This window comes from Leptinotarsa decemlineata, unplaced genomic scaffold (assembly GCF_025532065.1).
Source record: "Leptinotarsa decemlineata unplaced genomic scaffold, Ldec_3_MD MMD2_tig00026354_RagTag_RagTag, whole genome shotgun sequence".
Classification (NCBI taxonomy): domain Eukaryota; kingdom Metazoa; phylum Arthropoda; class Insecta; order Coleoptera; family Chrysomelidae; genus Leptinotarsa; species Leptinotarsa decemlineata.
Window position 1 is genome coordinate 10,585,302 of NW_027412702.1, and position 25,241 is coordinate 10,610,542.

The 25,241-nt window shown below is 33.4% G+C and overlaps 2 protein-coding genes across 3 annotated transcripts in view; both read left to right on the plus strand.

The window, feature by feature from the left end:
- LOC141486359 (uncharacterized) lies at nt 1-24,550 on the plus strand. Of its 2 annotated transcripts, none has more exons than XM_074184207.1 (8): nt 1-160; nt 3,971-4,066; nt 9,351-9,541; nt 11,017-11,307; nt 11,366-11,579; nt 13,320-13,609; nt 21,523-21,823; nt 24,410-24,550. In XM_074184207.1, the coding sequence occupies exons 1-6, from the start codon at nt 103-105 to the stop codon at nt 13,373-13,375; spliced, it is 906 nt and encodes a 301-aa protein (XP_074040308.1). In that variant the 5' UTR covers nt 1-102; the 3' UTR covers nt 13,376-13,609; nt 21,523-21,823; nt 24,410-24,550. The 2 variants fall into 2 exon arrangements, with proteins under 2 accessions (XP_074040308.1, XP_074040309.1); XM_074184208.1 differs by having other exon boundaries at nt 9-166; nt 3,977-4,066.
- LOC141486384 (uncharacterized) overlaps nt 24,391-25,241 on the plus strand; it is a 5,896-nt gene continuing 5,045 nt past the window's right edge. Inside the window, exon 1 of the mRNA XM_074184252.1 lies at nt 24,391-24,721. Within this exon, the coding sequence (XP_074040353.1) occupies nt 24,391-24,721 (331 nt within the window). The remainder of the gene's footprint in view (nt 24,722-25,241) is intronic.

Below are 25,241 nucleotides of genomic sequence, written 5' to 3' on the forward strand. Positions count from 1 at the left end.
TATAATAATTACTCGATTAGATATCGAAAAATTGTGCGGCGCACCAGTATTGCAGAGAACTCAGTACATTCTGCAGTCCCATGAGCTAAAAAAGCAGTTGTGATGTTGTTGCTAATATTATTGTTTCATTTTTTGCTCTTTGGATATTCATCGAGTGATGGTGAGTGTTGAATTATCAAAAATAAAATAATTATCGATATGTAGGTAACGATTCAACACCTGATAAAAATTTCACTAGTGAAATATGTACTTGCCACTATTCACAAGTTTCCTTAATGAAATTTCTTAAAAATTCCACGGAGGAAAGGATGATATTCCATCAATTTGGTTGAATTTAAGATATAAAAAATTACTTTTTTCTCAAATATGGCGAAAAATTGGAGCGAAAGTAGGTTGAAGGTCAAAATAGATAAAGGCTGAATAAAAGAAGATAACTTTTATCTGATGTTAGCCTTGAAAATCATTTTGTGTGATTTACTGCAAGCCTTTCTGAAACTTCCAGACCTCAGTTAATCAGAGATAGCAAGCAAGGGTCATCTCTCCCTCAGAATACTCTATTGTTCACTGAAACTAGTTATTCTCATAAGAAAAATCAGCAGCTATCTTGATTCACATAAAGACAACTTAAATTCATTAAAGATTCTTATTTAACATATTTCAAGATATAGCACAATTGATCTCAAAGCCTGCATGATATTTCTTCAGCCCACAAACTACTTGAAACTGAAAATTTATGATTTCAATCTCAAAAATGTGGGGGGAATCAATATTCTATTGCAAATTCGAGTGATAACGATAGTTGCCACTAGTAACAGAAACATAAAACTTAGATCTCTGATTCGACCCTGGACCTAGTTTTAGATTAGGTTGAGTTAGGTTAGGTCCAAAGTGAGTCCAAAGCCGATTAGTTTGTATGGTGTGGTCTTTCAGATCAGATGGTAAGACTACGGCTCTTCCAAACTCTAGCGGGGCAGGCGCAAAGTATATGCTCTGCTGTTTCATTGTTAATGAGGTAGTAGGGTAGTCAAAGTGCAAGATTCCCATTTTGATACCGCGACAACCTTTCCATACGAGGGTGAGGGTTTTTGCACATCAGCTACACCTGATGCCCGTGCAGGGCTTTTTCGCCTCTGCTCATGGGGGGTTTGTTCCTCCACCTGAGACAGATTCTGCGTACGCCGCTCAAGAATTTGGCGGTTTTATAAGGGAGACGACTCAGTCGTTTTCTGGCTGCACCACCAAACATTTTTTTTAGGTTCAGTTATTGGATCAGGAGTTGGGTAGTTAAGAAGCTCTCGCTCCTGAACTAAATTTACAGGGAGGCAGTTGGAGTCGTAAACTCGACATCCATCTCCTCTGTAGACTCGCTTCTGAACTAAATTCACAGGAAGGTCAGTTGGAGTCGTAAACTCGGCATTCATCACCTCTAAAGACTCGCTCCTGAACTAAATTTACAGGGAGGTCAGTTGGAGTCGTAAACTCGATATCCATCTCCTCTGTAGACTCGCTCCTGAACTAAATTCACAGGAAGGTCAGTTGAAGTCGTAAACTCGGCATCCATCACCTCTAAAGACTCGCTCCTGAACTAAATTTACAGGGAGGTCAGTTGGAGTCGTAAACTCGACATACATCTCCTCTGTTCACTTGGACCTCGTTTCACTAAACATATGAGTCATCTCAACTAAATTTCCTATAATGCCCACAGGTAGTTTTTTCGACCAGAGATTCACTCATTTTCAACCTGAATTTTAAATTGTGTGAGTCACTGATCATCTCTGAAATTTCTATTGTCATAGCGTGTACGGACCTGCTTTAAGACAATCAGATTATTTACGTCTCTAACTAGTCGTTAACATTTTTTTCAATGCGCGAGTTTGGCCATAATTCCTTTTAGACAACAGAATCAGGTTGGCTAAAACTATAAAAATTAAGGACTACTCACTTACTGAACCATGCCCAAAAAATATTGAATACCCGTTAGCCACAATATCTATTTATGAAATTACAAACATTTTATAAATATTTACAGGTTTGGCACAAGAAATAGATCAGTACTCGTCATCCCAGAGATCAATAGAAATCTAATGAGGCGGATCACCCAAATGGTGGACTAAATATTTTTTATCCATGATATGAGTAAAAAATGATAGGGATTGCTTAACAGAATTTCAAAAACAAATTACGTCATTCTGAATTGAATATGGCGGACACTGAGTTGACGGACTACTTTTTTATTTTTCTTCAAGCCTTTGATATAGGTATCAAAAAAGTATAAAAAATCAGGGATAGTTTGATGGAGTTCGAATACATGCATCAAATAGAATGAAAACGAAAAAATAATATCAAGTTTCAACAAAATACCTTGCCCCCGTTTTGAAGAAAGATTACAAAAAAAAACCAACATTCAATTACATGTTTCGAAAAGAACAAAATAATTTCTTGGGAAAGAAAGGTTTTGGCTTTCTACTTCTTCATCTTTATAAATGAATCTCTCTTGAAAATATACCCCTCTCAATTTAAATAAAATCAACATTAAATCAAATAAAAATAATCAATTCGTTACATAACACAATATACACGATATAAAAGCTTTACGTGTGCACCGGTGTTCCACAGGGTAGCGTCCTAGGACCCATTCTCTTTCTTTTATTCGTACATGACCTCAACAACAGTAATCGTCAACATTGTATAGTACAATTTGCCGACTATTCTTCGTTCACACTCTGAAGTCTTCAATTTATGAGAGATTGTCGAGTCAGGCCAATCAAACAATTGTTAGTATGCAAAAATATTGTTCTCAAAATGGTATCATTATGAACAGCTCAAAAACTAATACAATCGTCTTTTCAGTACATGAGAATTATCGCAGTGTTCTGGTCAAAATAAATGGCAAGTCAATACAACAAACCTCATCTGTAAAATTTTTAGGTTTGAACATTGATGCTCAACTCTCTTGGAACAAACAAACTGATTATATTTCGAGTAAAATGTCGAAACATTGTTTTGTAGTTCGTAATCTCCGTAATTTTGTTCCATCGAATATATTGCAAAGGTTTACTATGCTTATATTCAATATTCATTTAGTTATTGTCTGATCCACATTGGTAACTGTACAAGAATAAACAAATTACTAATAGCTCAAAAAAAGGTAGCGAGAAAAATGTGTTTCAAAAAATATGATTACTCATGTAGGGAGCTGTTTGGATATTCTAACTATCATTTCACTATATATATATATATATATATATATATATATATATATATTATATATATATATATTCAACTGTATTGTATATGTCAAAACTCATCCCGACAAATTTGAATCAAGAGATAATCTTCTCGCCACAGGATATACGTTAAGATCAAACTATAATTTTATTATACCCCACCATAAATTGACGAAAGCAGCAATTGGCCCTCTAATTATGCCCATCAACCTGCATTACTTAAAAAAAAATGTTAAAAAACTGTTACATGACAATACATTTTATTCCTTCAATGAATACTTCCAGGCTGATTTGGAAATATTGATAACTTGATTGCAACAGTTTAGACTGTACTATATTCAATTGTCACATTTCTAGTTTCATGTTTTTTCATACTTCTGTTTAATATTTCCATATCTTTACTCTTTTATGTATGTATATATATATATATATATATATATATATATATATATATATATATATATATATAATTATTTGTATTGTGAATTTCTATATTTTTGTTTAATCGACTTTTTCCATGCTGTAGAGTCTCTGGAAATAAACTGATTTGATTTGATTTGATTTGATTTGATTTGATTTGAACTTACTTTCGACATAAGTAATTTTGAGGAAAGTATATGGTTTTCGTGAAATAAGGAAATCTCGGGACAAGCGTTTATATCATGTGAACTATGTAATGTACTGAATTGATATTGATACGTTTCATGTCATCAGTAAACTAACTTTTTTATTGATTTTTGTAGATAAAGTATGTGGCATTAATAGCTTCATCGACTTGAGCTTGAACGATATCGACATAGAAGAAGTTCTATATGATAGAAAGTCTGAGGGAACGTTGGGTAAGTTTCATTTCTGAAATTTTGATTCATGTCATGAGCTCTTTCCTTGCAATCAAATAAATTGAAAAAAATAAATGATTTTCAGTTTGTTATTCATTTTGTTTTTTGTTGTAAATGAACTCAAGTCAGACACCATCGATATAACTCATACAATAAAGCTGTAAAACCGTTTACTATAATTTTCTATGCATTTTTCAAACCAAAAAATATAACGCATATGGAAATTTTAAATTTCCATAGAATTAGTTACGGGTAGGCAACAATTGAAAGCCGGCCTTTTCAAAGTTCAAACTGCAAAATTTTTCACTTGATTCATAGTTGAGTAAATAAAGCTGATTAACCAAAACAGATGATCTATAACACAGTCACAAGAATATCTCAAGGTGAATATGAAATTGAAACCAGCAAAGTCAAGCAACTATAATTATTAAACAAGCTCTTTGGTTCAATTTTATTCTAAATATGATTCATATCCGTGACAACAGCTTTCTCTCACACGTTACAAACTTTGCGTATAATAACTGTGATAACTAACTTTGGAGCTCTTTCAATCCTTTTTTGGTTGCAAAGTTACGAACTATAATTTTTCCTTGTCTCCAATAAGTACACCAATAAATCCGCAAACAGTAACACAAATTCAAAGCAGTAAATGTCGCTGTATTGAGAATTGAAATGCATTTCGACAAGGTTGAAAAGATCCCATTCTCCCATTGTCTGACTTTGATATCTTGCCTTCAAAAGTTAAAACACTTTTTGAGATTTCAGGAACTGTTATGTGAATATCAATAAAATATTCAATAGGTTCATCATGGATTTCCATCAACTATTAATCAAATCATCTAAAAAAACAATTCGTTCAGGTCAATCTCAACTTCCTACACTGTAGGGGTATGGACTGACACCTATGAGAAAACAACTACTCCCCCGGCTAATACCACGAAGGGCGTTGGATTATATCCATGTCAATGCAGAATTCTTCACTGAAGTTATTCCTGCATATGCTATTGGCGATACAACTGCCGCGATAGATTTTCAATTATTGAAATACACTTGCAGACCAGTATCGGGCTGTTTGGCCACTCGTCAGTGCAAGGAAGTGTATATCATCAACATCAAGTCGATGATTTCCGATAATTGAAAATCAAATTCCTTCAGAGTATCATTCCTCGAACTAAGCTGAAGCATTCAACAAACAACAGGTTTGTCGTCGCTCCATCTGCCTGTGAACGAGGTAACCAATTCCATATCCGAAATTTGCCCAATTCCTTGTACAAGGAAAGAAAACTGTTCACAAATAGTCAGTGGGCATACTTGAAGACTGGCTATAAATCAAATCATCTGAAAGAATAATTCGTTCAGGCCAGTCTCAACTCCCTACACCCTCCCTACACTGACTATATGTGGAAAGTTTTCTTTCCTTACACGAGGAATTGTGCAAATTTCGGATATGCAGTTGGTTACCTCGTTCACAGGCAGATGGAGCAACGACAACCTGTTGTTTGTTTTATGCTTCAGCTTAGTTCGAGGAATGATACTCTGAAGGAATTTGATTTTCAATTATCGGAAATCATCGACTTTATGTTGATGATATATACTACCTTGCACTGACCGAGTGACCAAACAGCCCGAAACCGATCTGCAATAATTGAAAATCTATTGCGGCAGTTTTATCGCCAACAACATATGCAGGAATAACTTCAGTGAAGAATCCTGCACTGACACCTGTCGGATATAATCCAACCCCTTCGTAGTATAAGCCAGGGGAGTAGTTGTTTTCTGATAGGTGTCAGTCCATTAACCTACAGTGTAGGGAGTTGAGACTGGCCTGAATGAATTGTTCAAAGATATTTTCATTAGGTCAAATTTGGTTATTCATTTTTTTTTCAAGACAAAACACAATCTCAACAGGAGAATTATTAAGGCGCTCTGAGAGCGGTGCCTGTGCGAAAGTAGCGATTTATATTGAATTTTATTTGCTGGAGATGAAATCCATTTGGAAAACCGTTCACAGGATTATCTTCCACAAAAACGCAGTTCTTCAAATGAAATTTCACTAATTTCCTTCTAGTCAAAGATTAATTTCGCAAATTGAATTACAGAATTCAAATGGATTGATATTTCAAAATTTATTTATTTCATGGCATATTTGAATTTCACGAGAACTGAAAGTCGCAGCAGACTTTTTCAACAATGGAATTCAAAAACTTGTATGAAACTGTTAAGGAAATATAAGTCATCGGATATTATACAGCGTGACTCACGGTCGATGGTAGGTTAGACGTTTCTGGAAAACGCAAAGCATGATTTTTCTGAAAATTTCACCTCTCACATTTCCTCACCTGTTCTATCGATCTAAAATATTTTCAGCATTGCGGCGTTGCCACTTCCATCAAAAAGTCCTAGCAACTTTATTTTTTAAATGAAATACCCCATGTTTTACATTTTTGGAATCGCTCTGGTATTTTAATACTTTTTTGTTAATAATGTCCTATACCTATCTCTATCTGTTTTCGAGATAAAAAATAAATTGTGCTATATATGGTCCAAAACATAGCCTTAATTGAAATAAAGTACATCAGTACTCTCAATTCATGAAAAGTTGATATTTGATGACAGTTTGGAAAAACTCGAAATATTCGAATAACACCAAGAAATCGACTCCGTATCATACAGGGCGTGCAAAAATTACTATTATTTCCATTGTGCATAAAAGTAGTCAAAAGTTCATTTTTTCAAATGAAACCCCCTGTATATGACTCGATAAATTGAAAGATGGTGAAAAATGCTTCAAGATGATATATCATTTCCTATACCTAAATCGTCAAGTTTTCCCAATAGAATTTGGATTTAGGTAGCAGTGGAATTATTAAGCAGTTCGGTTACTTTTATAAGTAATTTACAAAGAGTTATCGACGGTGTTTCGAATCATCTTCCAAAATGAATGCAAATATCGATTATTCAAACGAAGTTCTTATGAAATTATTTATTATACACATGGCGTGAGATCGGGTGACCTCGGTGGCCAATCCCACGGCCCTAAACGCCTAAACCAACGATAGTCGAAGAGATCGTCCAGTTTTCTGGAAACTTCCTGGGTGGAATGACCTGGCGCCTCCATCAGTTGAAACCACGAATTCCTATATTCCTCTAAAGGCGAATTTTCAAGAAAATCGATTATAGTCGTCCTTAATATTTGGAGATATCTCTCTGCATTCAGTGTGTCTTCATAAATAAAAAAGGTAATTTTATTGTTCTTCAGAATACAGAAAACATTCAGGTCAATTTTTTTTTGAAAACCCATTTCCTTTGTAACATGAGGATTATGATTGATTCGTCGCTCCAAATTATTTTTGACAAAAATTATCGATCTTCCTGTGTATGAATCAAAAGGGATTCACAAAATTGTATTCTACGTTCGAAGTCTCCTGCTTTTAGAGCTTGAACTATGGTAAATTTATACGGATGCATTCCGTGACTTTTCAAAATTCGTTATACTGAAGCATGTGATACACCTAAATCTTTTTCTGCACTGCGAATGGAAGCTTCTGAATATGCATAAAAATATGCCAAAACGTTAACAGTATTGTCCTCATTTGAAGTAACATGTTTTGGTAATGTTGAAGACGCTTTAACATGGAGCCATAGTTAAGGAAATTATTTTGTAATCTTACAAACTTCCTCTCGTTCATTGGTGTTAATCCAGGATACATTTGGTTGAATTTTTACACGTTCTGACAATGATTTGATCACTTTGTTCATGTGTATAATAGATAATTTGATAAGAACTTCGTTTGAATAATCAATATTTGCATTCATTTTTGGCGATTTTTTGAAACACCGTCAATAACCATTTATCAATTACCTACTTATAAAAGTCACTAAACTGTCATAAGCTTGATATTTCCACGGCTACCTAGAAATCAAATTCTTTAAAAATTATTTTATGTACAACTGTTATTGAAAATATCTTTGATAGAAACACTTCAATCAGAACACCTACCAAAAAATCATTTAGAAAAGTTCACACATGCAGTTCGTGCTATTGGTAATATTAAATCCCTGTGCAGTTATTGACGATGACGAAGTAGTATTCAGTCCAACTGTAGAAAGTCCTTCATGACTAACCAATAATCCTCCTTAAAATAAGGTGAGTTGGCGTATATAGTTGTAACATACGCCTTGTAATCCAAAGATCGTGTGTTCAAATCCCATGGACCCTATAATTTTTTTTATTATCAGCATTAACGTTATACAAAAAATTTTGTATGATACATTTGTTAAAAGTGATTTTATTATGCTCGTGAGTTTGCTCCACTTGTTGACGCTCGTTTTGCAATAATCCCCAGTCACAAAATAAAATTCCACTTTCAACACTTGTAGGTAAAACGTGAATAACTATTTTTCCACAAAAACGGCTTTATTAAGAAAACTTGACGATTTAGGTATAGGGACATGTATATCATCTTGGAGCATTTTTTACTATCTTTCAATTTATCTAGTCATATACAGGGGGTTTCATTTGAAAAAATGAACTTTGGACTACTTTTATGCACAATGGAAATAATAGTAATTTTAGCACGCCCTGTATGATACGGAGTCGATTTCTTGGTGTTATTCGAATATTTCGAGTTTGTCCAAACTATCATCAAATTATCAACTTTTCATGAATTGAGAGTACTGATGTACTTAATTTCAATTAAGGCTATGTTTTGGACCATATGGAGCACAATTTATTTTTAACTCGAAAACAGATAGAGATAGGAATAGGGCATTATCAACAAAAAAGTATTAAAATACTAAAGCAATTCCAAAAATGTAATAATACACGGGGTGTTCCATTTAAAAAAATATAATTGCTAGGACTTTTTGATAGAAGTGGCAACGGCGCAATGCTGAAAATATTTTAGATCGATAGAACAGGTAAGGAAATGTGAGAGGTGAAATTTTCAGAAAAATCATGCTTTGCGTTTTCCAGAAACGTCTAACCTACCATCGACCGTGAGTCACGCTGTATAGAAAAGTAGACAACTGGTAAGGAATAGACTTACTCTGCCTTTTCTGCAATTCAAAGAACATATCATAAACATAACCTGATGTCATAGAAGAGATAAATACATAATTCTAATATTTCTCAGTAACTGAAAATCTCGAAAATAGATACTTGATAATATAACTTTCTGATATTATTATTAGACCACGCATCTTATTTGCCTGGAGATTGATAGACGAATGTTTCAAACACCTTTCACCAAATTAATATTAATCAAATTTCTTTTTTTTTCAGCCAATTTGAAATGCGATGGAGATCCAAAAGTTTTAGAATATTTTAATGTTACCGCATATGACACAAACTTCCTCATCCAATCTACTGCCAAACTGGCCGATGTCGACATTAACACTAAGAAACAGAAAGAAAGTATGGTGTCGTTTACAGTTGATTGCAACATGACATGTAACGGTAATTCCATCAAAGTGGTGAGTAACGGTCAACAACAATTTTTGACGAGATCACAATTGAGATTACAATTTTCACCAGAAATTTTATTCGATAATGTTGTCTTGAGAGATAAACATTAAATTTCATAACAAAAAGCAACCAAATTTTTTTTCATTATTTTATTCAATTTCAAATAGTTTTGTATTGAATGGTTTGAAAATACTGAAGTAGTGACGAATTTTGAAAAAATATATAAATTTTTTGCCACATTACAAATTTCTAGTGGGGAATACTCGTTCTCACTTTCTCTATGTCTATGTTTCTATTCCTGGTTTTACTCAAAAACAGAAATGTCAGTTCAACGATTTAGTTTCATGATCGAGAACATATTTCAAAGTGTGAAACTCTTAAGGCTTACTTGCGATTGAAAATAATTGAAAGACACTGTGAAGTTATGAATTTGCTAATTTGTGATTGGCATCGAAGGTAGCGAGATATTGATATGGTAACCCGTGATTCATTCGAAAGTGTGAGTTCTGGATCATTGCCCAGTTACCCAACAAGCAACATAACTGACACTTTTTCTAATAGTACATTATTCGACAAGCGAGAAATGTGGCCATAACTAGTGAGAATGAATTTAGGCGAGCGTTTCATTTAAGTTCATTATGCTTAAGAATAAAGACATTTATTATTATCATTATTATCATTAAAATACTTGGGTTCGAGAAAACGAATAATCAACCAAAGAAAATTATCAACATTTTAGAGAATCTTTCGAGTCAGTCCTTTGATTATGAAGAACTCGATCTGCTATGGAGCTATTTTTCATCCATTGTTACATATCGACATATACATTCGGGTTTTTCATGGCACAACAGCTTCAAACACTACTCAGAATCATCAATTCTTTCTTGTTTTGGTCGATTATGAGCTCCCGTGGCACCCAATTTAAACAGAATTTACACATACCCAAATATTCATGTACGATATGTCCAACAATTTCCTTTGGTACCATTGGAGTCTCAGCCATCTCAATCAACTTCACTTTGTGGTCATTCCAAATTATTTTGTGGACTTTTTTTATGTTTTCGGCTTCATTGGTGTTCATTTCACCTCGTTTAAACTTAGCAAACCTCTTCTCAATGTTCATCAAGCCAAATCTGGTTCCAACTCTATTTTTTCATTAACACACGAGATTCCATTTTATCCATTTTCTTCAAACTAACAAGAGTTGCTTCAGTCAATATGTTTTAACCCACAAACTAATCGTCCGACGGTTATGAAATTTGTAGACATGTCTTTGAAGGTTGAGGTTAACTGAACATCATATGGAATTAATACTAATAGCGCCACCTGTGTGTTAACCTGAGGAACTTTCCAGCCCATCTAGTATCTTAGACACATTGTACATAATCAAAGAGTATTATTGACTGATAAAGATTTTATTTTACTCTTATTCCATTCTGATATTTTTCATCTATAAATAATTCTTAATCTTAATGATTTTCAGGGAATTCAGTTCATCGTATTCGATACCAACAATCATGCTCCTCAATTTTTGAAAAAAGAATACATCTACAGAGTTGCTTCTCCCATAATGCCGTTTGGTGATTTCACCGATTTCGGTGAGAAGTTAATAGCGGAAGATATTGATTTCTCCAATCAAGGGATGACGTTTACTGTAGATCCGGATGATTTCATCGTGACCACGGTAGTCGACGAAAAACAGTACACTGCAAGTTTTAGTGCGAAAAAAATTATTCAAATAACCAATCCCTTGACCTACAAAATCGTGGCAACAGTGAGTGTCATTGAATTATACGTAGTAATTAATTATTATTAGCAATACTATTTTTCAGGATAAAGGAAATGAAAAAACTCTGAGCACATCTACAGAAGTAACTGTTCAAGTAGATCCTTCAAAGAGTTTGGACACGCCATCATTTCAAAATCCTTCATATTCGTTCGACTATTCTGTGAAGAATAAAATAGTGACACTCACTCCCAGAAATGGACCTATAAAATTAACCACCAATAAGCCAAGCGAAGTTATTAACCTGAGTTTAACAGGAGGTGAGTTGACTTCAAAAACACTACCACCAATATCATCACTTATTTCCATATTGAAATGGTCTGCGAAAGTCTCTTAATTAGATCTTGAACTTCAAACTGTACAATAAATGACAATGAAATACTTACTCGTAAGAAAACACTAAAAATATTTACAAAATATATACAATATATCGATAACTTTGCTTGAGACAGTCATACCATACCATACCATAAAATGTTCTGTGTTCAGAAGAAAAAACCGTATATTCAGGATAATGAAAATTCACACCAAAAAACATTCATATTGCTTTCCAGAAGGATCGAATTTGAAATTTGAATCGACTATTTCATAGTAATTTTGTCAGTATCATTCATAACTTTTAGTACCTACTAGATATACTCTCAATATGTTTTTATCAAAAGAATCGTTTGATCTTGCTGATGATGATGAACTCCAGATTGTGACAGTCTCGATGTGGACATGATCAACTCAATTGAATAAATAATATGTTAAAATGTGGTTTTCCTCAAATAGCTGTCGTTTACATATGAACACCTTCGAAATTAGAAACCTGTGTGAAGTAAGGATTAACGAGGGTTTGCCTTTCAACGTGCGATTCTTGGCACGAGTCAGATGATACGCAGTGAATACACATCGTCCCAAAGTTGAAATCGAACCAACATTCAGAATAGTAGTAATTTCATGATTTAAATCGGAATGTGAAGGGTTTTTAATAGAAAACTGGAGAGAATTTTGAAATTTGTTTTGCCAATAAACTGATTTACCTCGAGTTTTGGATGATATTGATGTTTATCGCGCTAGATTTCTCATAAGAGTATTTGACATATATCTTCAATCACAATCAAACCACTTCTAACACACCCCATAAGAGAGCATAGCTATGATTAACTCTTCGAAGAGTTCAACTATACATCACTTAAAAGACGCCGCCAAATTGACGACTTAATTTTTATGTACAAAATCATTCATAATCAAATCGACTCTTCTACTTTACTTTCATCATTGAATTTCAACCTTCCTCATATAACTTCCAGGTCACATATAACTTTTTACATCGTCGTACCATACTCACAAACCCACTTTCACTGTCCTTTGACATCTATGTCTATGTCTATAAATAAAATAAATAAATAAACATTGACTGTCGCCTGATATTATGGCTACTGTCATTCCAAAACTTTATCTTTATCATAACAAAAAATTTCTTGTTGGCAGTTGTCGAAACAAGTGTCATAAGCAAAGCCATATATGAAGCTTGTTGACATACAATAAAAAATAATGAAGACACTATGGCTCCTTGGGTAACACGAGTAATAATGTAAGAGATTTCCGATAGAGTATCGCCAAGAAAAATTTTATGTAAGCTTCTAAAAATAGTGCCTGAAGTGCTTTCTTCTCCCAATTATAAATATTCCAGAAGTGAGATTCAAGTAATGAAATATTATATACATGATAATTAATGACAAAACAGTTCTTTTCTTTTTCAATTATTTACGTTTTTCAATGTTTTTTTCCTTTTGAAGACTAGTGTAGAAAAAAATATTTTTGTTATCTTGTCTTAATGTACACAGTCAAAATTAATAGCTTTATGCCAACGGCAATCAAGAAAGCGTTTCTTGCTCATTAATAACATCATCAGCAATTTCTTCAATGCAGTTCCACTATTAGTACCTAATAACAACGTTTACTTCAATTGTTGGTATATCTTCAACTAACTCACACTGAATTCACAATTTCAGCGTATCAAGAAAATTTTGCAGCAAAGTTTAATACAAAAAAAATACCGTGGAACTGACTGCTACACCAGTTTCATCAGATTCTTCCTTCACCATTCTCACCTTATCGGCGGAGACTGATGCCGTAGCTTCCACATCGATAGTTGTGTATCTCACTCCTGCGGAAGAATCAACGCCCAAATTCAGCAACCATTTTTACTCGGGGAGTTACACAACCAATAACACAATTGTGCTTGATCAAAAAATTGTTGCAACAGCCAAGAAGGGAACTCCTACTGTTACACTGACCGGAGGTAAGTATACATATACCAATTGCTTATCTGTCAGTTTCAAAAACTCTATTAGGCTTCGAATAACTAGCGAGACCTGTGTGATAATTTGAAATAAGGAATGATAACTTCATTTTTCCATATTACACTCGAAAACAGCGTAAGTGTGAAAAATGCTTTTCATACGAGTCATACAATTTACTGCAATATTTTAGTACTTCGGCGTACCATAAAAGTGGAGTTTATACTACGTTTAAACGAAATTAGATGTTATTCCTATATTCTTACATTTTTACCAGTGCTGACTAATTACAAAAATGAAACATCAACTGAATATACATTTTTAAATTAATAAATAATTGTTGACTTTTATTTAATCTCAATTGTTTTTATTTTTTAATAGAATTGCCTGTCTTATTCGTCCAAAGCCACTATTTAGAAACTTCAGAAATGAAAATTTTCCTCGGATAGATTTTTCAATTTCTTTGGCGTATAATTTTCTGATTTAGACCAATATTAATATTGTGTTTAATGTTTAGACAAAACTGTGACCAGAGTGGGATGTCTATTTTTCGGATAATTCCTCTTAGTGGGTATATCAACACAACGTTTTCAGAGAAAAGTACAATGCTACTGAATCTCACTACTGCCGAAACAAATTTGGTAGAAGATCAAGAGCCAAATTTTTGTTTCGTTTTTAATTTCTTGAAGAATACACCCAATCACTGCATTAGTTTCCATTTCCTATAGAATAATAATAACTTCCGACAATAAAATTTACTCAAAATTTTCTCGATAGACAGAAAATAAAAATGGAAAACGAATAAAGAATACCAAGGCTACAGAATAAAAAATTGCCTCCTCGATCCAGGTATACCGAACTTTTGTTGGCCTTCATTTACAGCGGATATATCGGTGTATGAATGAAATATCGATTAGGCCAATCATTCACAGATTTGGACTTGTGTGCGAAATTGGTCAATTTTAGTCCATCTTTCCCGTGCGTTCATTGGTGTTTCTGTAGCAATAGTAGAAAAAGTATTTTTGAACGGTTTCGATGATCTAGCATCTACAGTATACTCGTATTCGTTGAGGATATGTCTCTTAACGCCAAAACCTAGATATTAATTATACTTCTTTGTTCCATCGATGGAAAGTGTTGGACAAAGGACAAGACATTTGTTAGTAAGATCATTATATCTATCCCTTTTCGAACAGCAGAGTGGACCCCTCTTTGTTTCAATGAATATAACGGCGCCCATTTTTCGTATATAAGAGACATTATTATATACTTGTCATATACCCGATTTTTTGTGCTATTTTAGTATGCAAACCAAACATACTACTCTAATAGTCATTTTATTTCGATGAAGATAATCTTCAATGAACCTGAAGTACGAAAAATCCCTCACTAGCAGGGCTAGTAGTTCGGTAGGGACAAACACTGCCTAATCCTCATATAAACATATGGTAAAATACAATTAAAAAATAATGTTTTTACAGAAGAAAATGTTCCAGGAGCGAAACTAAAATTTGCAACTCTAAAGGATAACAATGTTGTAACATTGAAACGTTGATTTGCATGCCGTAATTTGAAAGTATCTGGAAAAAAAATAAATTAATAGACATGTTAGTATACAGACTCTACTAAAAGAGTAGCGGTAGATTCAAACTGTAATAAAAGAAATTTAAAATAATTATGAATTTCAGATTTATTTCCCAGTGGAATATGAATCATATATAGATGGTAATGAAATGAATTTAATCAAAAATAATAAACGATTGAGGTTATATCTCATTCTGATCAATGGTAATTAATTATGAAAAATTTACTATTGATTTCATGTTGAGAGCATACATATGAATATTTATTAATTTTTTGCACTGCTAAATCCACTCTCCTCGAAGCATGTATCCATTTCTTACATCTAACCTCATTAATATGTTTTATAAATGGTATAAAAAACCCGTTTTTTTCCAGATATCGATTATCCGACATACAATTCGCAAAACAGCAATGCTTTGTTGGCATTATACTAGCACAAAATAACTTTTTATATCAGATTTATATTTTTAAATAATAAATTAATATTACGTAAAAAACACAGTTTTACATGTGTTATATCAGAAAAACACATGTGAATAGTTTATGTTTCTCCCTATTACTAGTGCTGCCTCTCGTGGCACGTTCGCTATATTATTCTCAGGAAAAAGGCTCATTATAATGGTATCAGGTAAAACGGAAAATTCAGGAAGGTAAAATACCCAGTACATTTTTGATGGCACTAGAATATTATTTTACCCCAATTGAAAACAAGTGAGTTATGATCAGTAAAATTTATATTTTTTATATTCTTTGTGACATAATACAATCGGATTGTTGCTGCAGTTTCATCATTGACAATTTCTATATTTTGATATGTGGAATTTGGAACCTCTGGTGAGAAATGAATCTATTGAAAACACATTTACCTTCGTCAAAACGCTTCATGTGACAATCAACCCCTGGTGAGGGAAAAGTATTTTCAATAGACTCTATATTGAAATCCTCATTCAGCTCCATTCTATCGACATGACTTTCTTCGTTAAGTTCATTATACTCATGATGGAAATAATTTCATTCATTTGTTGTTGTTTATTCCAAAACTGACACGTTTCCTGAATAGATTTCACCATATCTCAGGCATTACTTTTTCTGAAGCTCCCTTGCACATCTCTCTGACAGTCGTCACAACTACCAACATCGTCCTGACAATCATGGAGTACTTCCAAGTATCCCAAATATGTTGAATGGGAGAAAGTTGATAATAATAAGGAGGATGAGCCTATGATCCAACACCAGGCAATGCTGTTTTGATCCACCAAGGTATCATCAGTGGTGTTAGGCCAAATCACTCACCTAGTTCTGTCTTTGATAGTGGAAGATTGAGTCTTCTGTCGATTCCATAGACTTCATTTCCACAGGGGACTAATATTATCGACTATGTAGCGTTTTCATGCTATCATCTCAATAGTTTTGATAGCAGAGCATTATTCGGAAAGGCACTCTTCTCTTTTTTATCAGTCAATCGCTCATTTCAACCAATAAGTGGGTGTTCTATTAATAAAAATAATTACCTATGGCTCCGTGAAACTTGTGTACTGGTAGAACCGGCCTTTCACTTTCGATGGCGTTGTCTCTATGCGCGCAGATCAATTTCATCTTATATCATTTTGACAAATTTGTTTAAGCTACCCTTCAAAAAGGAAGACTAAGGTAGATCATATTCATAAATAGAAAACCTTTCTGTTTGAATCGATGATCTTGTGATGCACTGTTTGGTATAGTAATGAATATTACTGGAGTTTTTTCCCAACACCAAACCGTTATTTTAACACATCGACACGTGTTTTCGATCACCCAGTGATCATGTTCAAGAGAAAGAACAAGCTGAGTTTGAGTTTGATCTTTTTCTTGAAGATGATCACGTGGTGATCGAAACACGTGTCGAGGTATTTAAATAACGGTTTGGTGTTGGAAAAAACTCTAGTAATATAAATTGATGATATTTCATTGAGCTATGTTCTCCTATGTACAATATCTTGTCTCAACAACGTCTGCTATTTTTAATCATTCCACTTCAGTAATGATGCTGTCCAAGACAACGAGTTATCAGATTTCATTAATTCATATATTGTATTCCCAATTTGATTGATTCTGCATGGGATTTGAATGAAGTCTATTTTGGTTCTTTCAACTCCGGCTCACCATTGTCGTGTTTACTGCCACTTTAATTTATTTACACTTGAACGAACATGAAATTCGTACAGGGCGAGAATCAATGTGAAACGAACTGTATTGAAGTTGATTTCCATGTCCTGCTAACATGCAACTTGGAAGGCTGTCTTTTTCACAGGAACTCACCAATCTGGTCAATAACAGTATCCGGACACACAATTAATAGTAGCACAGATAACTATGGAACATATTGATAAGCAATTAATAATAATAGAGCATATGTCTCGCAATGATAGATAAATGCCGGTTATTGTCACACTGCTATCCACTTCTCGTGAAGAATGCGAAATAGTATTTGTTAAAACTCAATAATACAGTTTATTGTATGATTTTCAATATAAAAGGTTTTACAAAAACCGCGACACGTGTTTCGCTATACAGCTTTCACAAGCGTAAAATGATAAGTTACTTCTAAATTACAACTATTTCATAATCTAACATATCACCTACATGCATACCTACTTTCTAATGAATAAATCTACCTGAACAGGTCAGGTATGAATTCATTAACTATATAAATAAATTAAATTTCCGAAAGTACCATAATTATACTTAACTTTTCTTACATAAGATATTGAGAGTTTCTAAATTGGTTCATTTCCACACTTTCCAACAGGTTAAGTTTTAAACCTTTCTTCTGGAAATGGAGGGACATGATTGAACTCATGTCCTTCTGTGAGTTAATGATTGGCATATGTGGAATTAATTTTTTCATTCCATGAAAACTATTTCTGTGTTCCTTTATGCGGGCTTTTCATTTTTCCAGTTTGACCTATATAAACATCGGACATGGCCCACATGGTATCTATTTTATACACTCCCGATATTTCTGAAACTGAACTTTTATCTTTGTTATTCTCACTGTGCATACCTGATTTTTTTGTTGGTTTTGAAAGCAATATTTACACTTGTGCGGAATATTTGAAATATTCGTAGTGGGTTGGCCTAAGTAGTTAACTTAACTTTCATCCTCATCTCTTCAAAATGGGTAAACTTCCTTCAAAACTTGGCTGTGTAACTTTTTTGATAATAGAGAATGTATTAGATTGCTATCGTAATCATTGTTGATAGCTATATGTTTTATTATATTCAGCCGTATCAGAGACGTATCCTCGGCAATAGTACCGAAATATCATTGGTAATAGGTAGAAGTAAGTACAATTAGCAAATATCAAATTTTTATGTATTATATGGTCATTCAATAAAGTCAGTTGCCAATGATTATTCTTATTATTTCCAGCAAAGTTATCTTTCTCCTAATGCAATAATACAATGATTTCAATTATACAAGCTAACTTAGGCTCAGTGATAGAGATCAATACAGTCAAAGTTGAAGTAGTAATTCAATGTTTATATGGAAGTAGTCGTTTCGAGAGAGCTTCATCTTCCAGTTTTGTCTGAAAGCTATTTCTATACATGATCTACAATTATTTTTTTTAATTCATTTCATTTAATTGTTTTCTTCCTTCCCTTGGAAGTTTCCCACATTTTTTGTATGAATGTCAAGCATTTCTTTCCCAAAAATCATTCTTTCTAAAAATATAGGCACCTTTTTCAATTTAAACGACATTCCTGTGGCTGGGATTGAATCAAATAAGTCAATGAATGTCATATATTATATTGTACAGCAATCCTATGAATGACATCAGGTTCAATTCTATAGCGAATGTTTTCAGTAAAACTGAATAGAAAAAAGTTTTTATTTTTATATAATTCAATGTTCATATAAAAGTAGTTGTTTCGGAAGTAATCTTTCTTTGATGTAATTCAATATTTATTATGAAAGTAGTCACTTCGAGAGAGATCTTTCTTCCAGTTTGTGTCTGAAAATAACTTCTAGGCATGATCTACACATCTTTGTAAAAGTTCATTATTAGTTTTCGTCCTTTTTTGTGATTTTTGTATAAAGATAGAGAACTAGAAAGCCAACACCTTTGTTTCCCAAAAATTATTCTCTCGTACAAACACACCCTTTCAATATAGAATAAGAAGTTTGAATTCTTGAAACTTACTTTCTGAAGTCTATTTTCTATATCTTGTATCATTATTACGATAATGAATTGGGTACACAAAAACGCATTTTCAGTATAACGTAAGGATGAAATTTTGCAAAAATTGCCATTTTCGAACTGGTCTTCAATCAAACAGACATTTATTATCTTCTTGGTAACTAGTTTCATCGAATATAAAACGCACTCTGATATTCACCATGTCTCAAACTTTCTGCACACAACAAGTTATTATTAAAACTGAAAACAGTATATACTGCATTTCTTCAATGTCCCCCCTTTTTATTTTTGAACGGGTCAACTCAAAAATTGAAATTTGGGATAATTGAATTAATGTATGAATACTTTCAAGATGGCGACTGGGTGCCATCTAGAAAAAAAAATAAACGAAGTCTTGTGACACATCTTTTTGAAGCTCCTGACAAATGCTTCATAACCCTAGAATATAATGTCAACACCTTCAACTACTACAAAATGGCGGAACTTTTAATAATTTCCTGAATACATTGAGATTTAACTACATAATATGAGGTAATAAGCTTGAGGTCAGTTCAAAAGATGCTCGAAATGGTTGCCTTGAACTTCTTGACATATGAACAGCCTATTTGATATTTCACGCTAAACATTTTCGAACACAGTAACGTCAATATCTCTACAAATATGTATTCTCTGCCGTGTTACTTGTCTGGAGTAATGTGGTGGGGCTCCATCTTGTTAGAATACAATATCCATATCGAATTCATTAGTATACGCTTCGACGATTTCACTGATGAGATGGTCAACAGTAGTTTCCAACATATTCAAATACAGTTAAATTTCTGATCAATAAATATGGTTTCCCAATATTCTGCCCAAACGTTAATTTTTCTGGATATTGAGTATGTGTTTCCCGGAAAACGTGAGGGTTGGTGTCACTCAATAATAACGACAATTCTGTCTGTGAACATTGCCGTTTGAAAAAAATGTACATTTGTCACTAAAACAAATATAGTGGAGATAGGTAGGATGCCTTGCAATGGTTTCCGTCATGTTTCTCAGAATTCTGTTCTTCGATCAGGGTCATCTTCAATTAATTGGTGTACCATTTTAATTTTGTATAGATGATACCTATTCCTCTTGAAAAATCTCCACACAGTAGAAGGAGACACCTCACAAACATTCGCGATGGAATAAGTAGACTGTTTAGGATTTACTACCATCCCACCAGTTATTTGCACTTGCTGTTCTTCTGGAATGGACGGATGACCTGGTGGCTTTTTGTTGTTTACACTAACGGTAGTTGTGAATTTGGATACAAGTTCCCTCAAATATTTCTACAGATAGGACGATTCGCAAACGTTCCTTGAAAATCCTTTCGTTCTCGTGAAAGTTACGCGTCACACCGTAAATAAAAAACGCTTCAATTTTTTTTCAATAGACGAGAATTGACCATTTTAGGGATTGTTAACGTGGTATCTTTCTACTAGTAAAACCGAAAACTAAATGAGAATATTCTAACTGAACAATGATGTTCACTGACATTTTTTGTCGTTTTTATAAACAAAAAGCCATACCGGGTTGTTGAATTGCCAAATGGTAGATAAAAAGGAATATTTCCAGAAATATCGATATTAATGTGTTTCTCTTCAGGATACTATTAAATGTTCCGCCATTGTGTAGTAGGTGAAGATATTGACTTCACATTCCAGGGATGAAAAGTATTCGTCAGGATCTTCAAAATTATGTATCACAAGACCCCTTCCCATTTATTTTTTTCCCAGATGGCGCCCAGTCGCCATCTTAAAAGTTTCATCTGTCAATTTCACTTCATAATAAAGTATTCATGCATTAATTTCATTATCCCAATTTAAATTTTTTTGTTGACCCGTTCAAAAAATAAAAGAGGGACATTAAAGAAATGCACTCTATACTCGTGCGTTCAGTAAATTCTCTTCACACATGCAGATTTTCATAATCATAGGCTCATTTGAATATATACTTTGGAATTTTTTAAATAGCATTAGTAATATCAAGAGTAAAAGACTAACCGATTACTATTTGAAAGTAAAAGGTGAACTAGTCTTTTTACATATGTAACTCAAACAATCCAACCGATGTATCAACATTTTTCTTGAATCTACTTCTGCTATTTACAATTCCTACGCTTCCAGATCTCAGCGATCACTTCAAAATAGACCTCACTAATGGAAGTTACACGATCACGGTTTCCAAGAAGTTAACAGGATCCGACGTGAAATCTTTAACGCACTTAACATTCACCTTGACAGCAACTTTGGCTGAAATAACGACGAGGCAGCTCTGATAATAAAACTTCCGGAACACCAACTTCTCTTCACGAACAACCTTTATGATGCAACTTACGATGCGATACCAACACTCTTTCACTTGACGATAAGAATCCTATCGCCTTCACTACTGCGGTGAAACTTACCTCGATAAAGATCGATGGATGTAAGTGTAGTTTTCGGAAATGATCCGTGGTTTTCTTGATTGGAACAGGAATAATCTAATTTGACTTGTATGGTAGTTTGTTTCTTTTCTAGAGAAATACTGTCAACAAATAGTGGCTGTCATTGTTATTGATATTGTATTCCATTATTAATAAATCCATTTTGGACTTCTTTTGTCTGAAATTGGTATTTAGTAATTGGTATTCAATTATAAAATGAGTGAATTCAAATAATAATTTATAAGTTATATAATATTGTAATAAACAAATGAGAAGAAAAAAATCGTCCTCGAGGCATGACTGGGTCATTTCTGATTGTTGAAGATCATTCAGAAGTTTATATTTCTCGTCCTTGTTGAGTTATGCTCCTTGTCAAAATTTCTATTTTCTATTGCAAAAAACTCATCTTCCATAAAAGATCCAAGGCACTCTTTCTGAAGTAAATCGAAGGACTGAACTGAAAGTTTTGATAATACTAGTTCACTCATCAGTTTTTATGTAGAAAGCGATTGATAAAGCAATTCGATTTTTCAAGAGAAATCTATTCAAAAACGACGACCAGGAAGACAAACAACTGTCCATAATTACTATTTCCACCGAGAGACAAATTCTTTCCGAAGACGAAGAACTGTCGATGGGTTTGCTATTTTCATCGATTTCAGCCAATATATAAATAGGGTGGTTTGAAAAAGTGGCTACTCAAAAAGCCCCAAACCTGGTTGAAACAAAACCACCTGAACACCTGAACAGCGTGAGACTTTCAACAATACTCACAATCGTTGCGGAAGCTCACAACGAATTACTGTTTCTAGACGTGATAGTGAGAAAGCCAACAAGAAAAGGAAAACATGTATATACACAAAAATCTCGGCTTCGGAACAGTATCTGAGTATGTATCCAAATACCACCAATATACTAAGAGAGGAATTCAAATTGATGAAGCATGCAGACAAATCTCGACAAGGAACTTGGCCATATCAAATGAGATGTCACAAAAATGGTTTACTGCAAGGAGCTGGTAAAAGAGATCTTAGCCAGAAAGAAGCCGTTACAAACAGTGACGTCAAAAGACTATCGAAAAAGATAATGGATTGGATCTACTACTTATGTGGACTTTTTTTCAAATCAGTCAAATATACCCATTAGTAACCTCAAAAAACTGTGCCACCAAATCAGGATAAAGTGTTTACTGGATAGCGTGTATGTTGCATCAGTCCGTTGAAACTACGTATTGGTTAGTATATGAAAAACACCCAACGAGAAAAGACTATTATCGGAGAAAGCTGAACATGTTTGGATCTACAAACAAAACATGATGTGGTCCAAAGAAGGAGCAGAAGGAAATTCAAAGTAACTGCTAACATTTCGACAACAGAGCATTTCACTAGGCTAGTGTAGAAATCCGCTACCTTGGGAAATATTCAATCAACAGGGGCTTTGTATCGGAAAACGACGTGATCCGAAAAAAAAAAACGAGAAAAGCGCACCCAAACGACTCAAATAAGCACACAAACACCTCAACTCTATGCATCATCAGGTATCGACTATAAGGGATCTCAAAGCATCAGGAATGAACCAGTCATTACTCGAAAATAGTGAACTTTGGAAATCGAGTGGTCATGAAACAGCTCAATTTGAAATCTCTATAATATTTTGTTTCCTTTAATTTTTTGTATACTAATATTTTTTTTTAGGCTACAATCATTCATTTCCATTTCAGGTCGGAAAATTTGTTTCCTTTTCATTTCATTCTCATTGTATATTATTATCTTTATTTTAACTCATCTGATTATTTCTTGATAGTATTTCTAATACCTCAACATTAAAATCGGTATTTGATCTACAAAGTATTTCCATTTTCATAACTCACCAACTATATATGAACATATGAACAACATTTTGTAAAAAAAATATTTTGTCAGGATCCCTGTCAAACATGACCAGTTTTCACGTGCATACGTATTTTGACTTTTGAATAATGTTATATTTGTCAGATATGCAATAGACGTTAAACCCAGAATTTGAACATAAAAAACTCCGAAATATTTTCAAAATGTCAAAATATATTGATAAAATAACTCTGTGAAGAAGAATCTACACAAGTGTTGAGTACTTTTTCCATATTATTTTTTCGATAACAACCACCTCACAAAATAACTGACGCCGGACACCTTGGGGATATTGAAATTTGATTTGGTTGGAAATCAGTCATAATGAAGAAATAACTTGAATACTAACGCAGGGCATTAACACTCTTTTTTGGATAATTTCATTTTGAATTCCATTGAAAAGAATCTGGTTGTGACCATTGAAAAACGTTCCTATACAGTATATTGCAATTTTTGCAAAGTAATATTTCAATACTCTAGAGATGATTAAACTGAAGTTCGTCGAATATGAATACTTCAACGACATTGTATGATAATAATAGACATAAATCTGAGCTTAGCTTGACTATTCACAATGTTTCTATATTTCTCTGTACAAAAATCAGTTCAAACCTGAAATCATTTCTGTTCCAATTTCGAAAACTTCGAAGCAGTTTTCCAAACGAGACTTTCGGGAAATCATGAACTTCAAATTTTCAGCGTACAGTAAAAACTTTAATGTTACCTACAATGAAACAAGCAAGACCTGTGAAGTGTCCATTGTAACTCCGTTACCGGAAAGTACAGCATCTCAAAATGTAATAACTCTAACTATAATCGCTAGGGATTCTTACGAATTCGAAGCCTGGACCATCTTGAAGATAACAAAAATTGTCAAGGAACCTCCACAATTTTCCAGATCAGTCTATAAAGCTGAGTATCCAAAGTTGGGGAGCGGATATTTCGATTTTGATACTTCAATAGAATTCGTGAATGTTGTAGATATTGAAAAAGTTACAATCGTTGTGGCTGGTGAGTAGAAAAAAATCAAAAAACAGGGTATCTCGTCATGGTCCAAACTGATCATGGAGTCCGAATCATCACTGTTTTCGAGTAATTTCAATATTTGTGATTTTAACATAAAAAATCGTTTGTTTTAGATATAAATTGAAATTGTTGAATTCCATGGATATTTCAAATGATTTAGAAGAATGTAATAGGATTGTAAGACTTTCATTTGCAGTTGTTGTCAAATTTCCACTATCTAAGACTTTCATTCCTTTAATCAAAAACGAAACAAAAATATCAAATAACATGATTTTTAACACAATATATCATATTTATAATGATTCTACGAGACAGGGTATATTATTATATATGAAAATCTAATTTTTGAAAAAAGTTAATTCATCACGACAAAATTGCCATCTACAAGTATATTCCCCTAGAAATAAAATAAGGAAATTGATATTGAAATTCCGGAATATGTTGAAAAACAATGTTGTCAATTAAGAATCTGAGAAGGATATATTTTTTGACTGTTTTTTCAGTT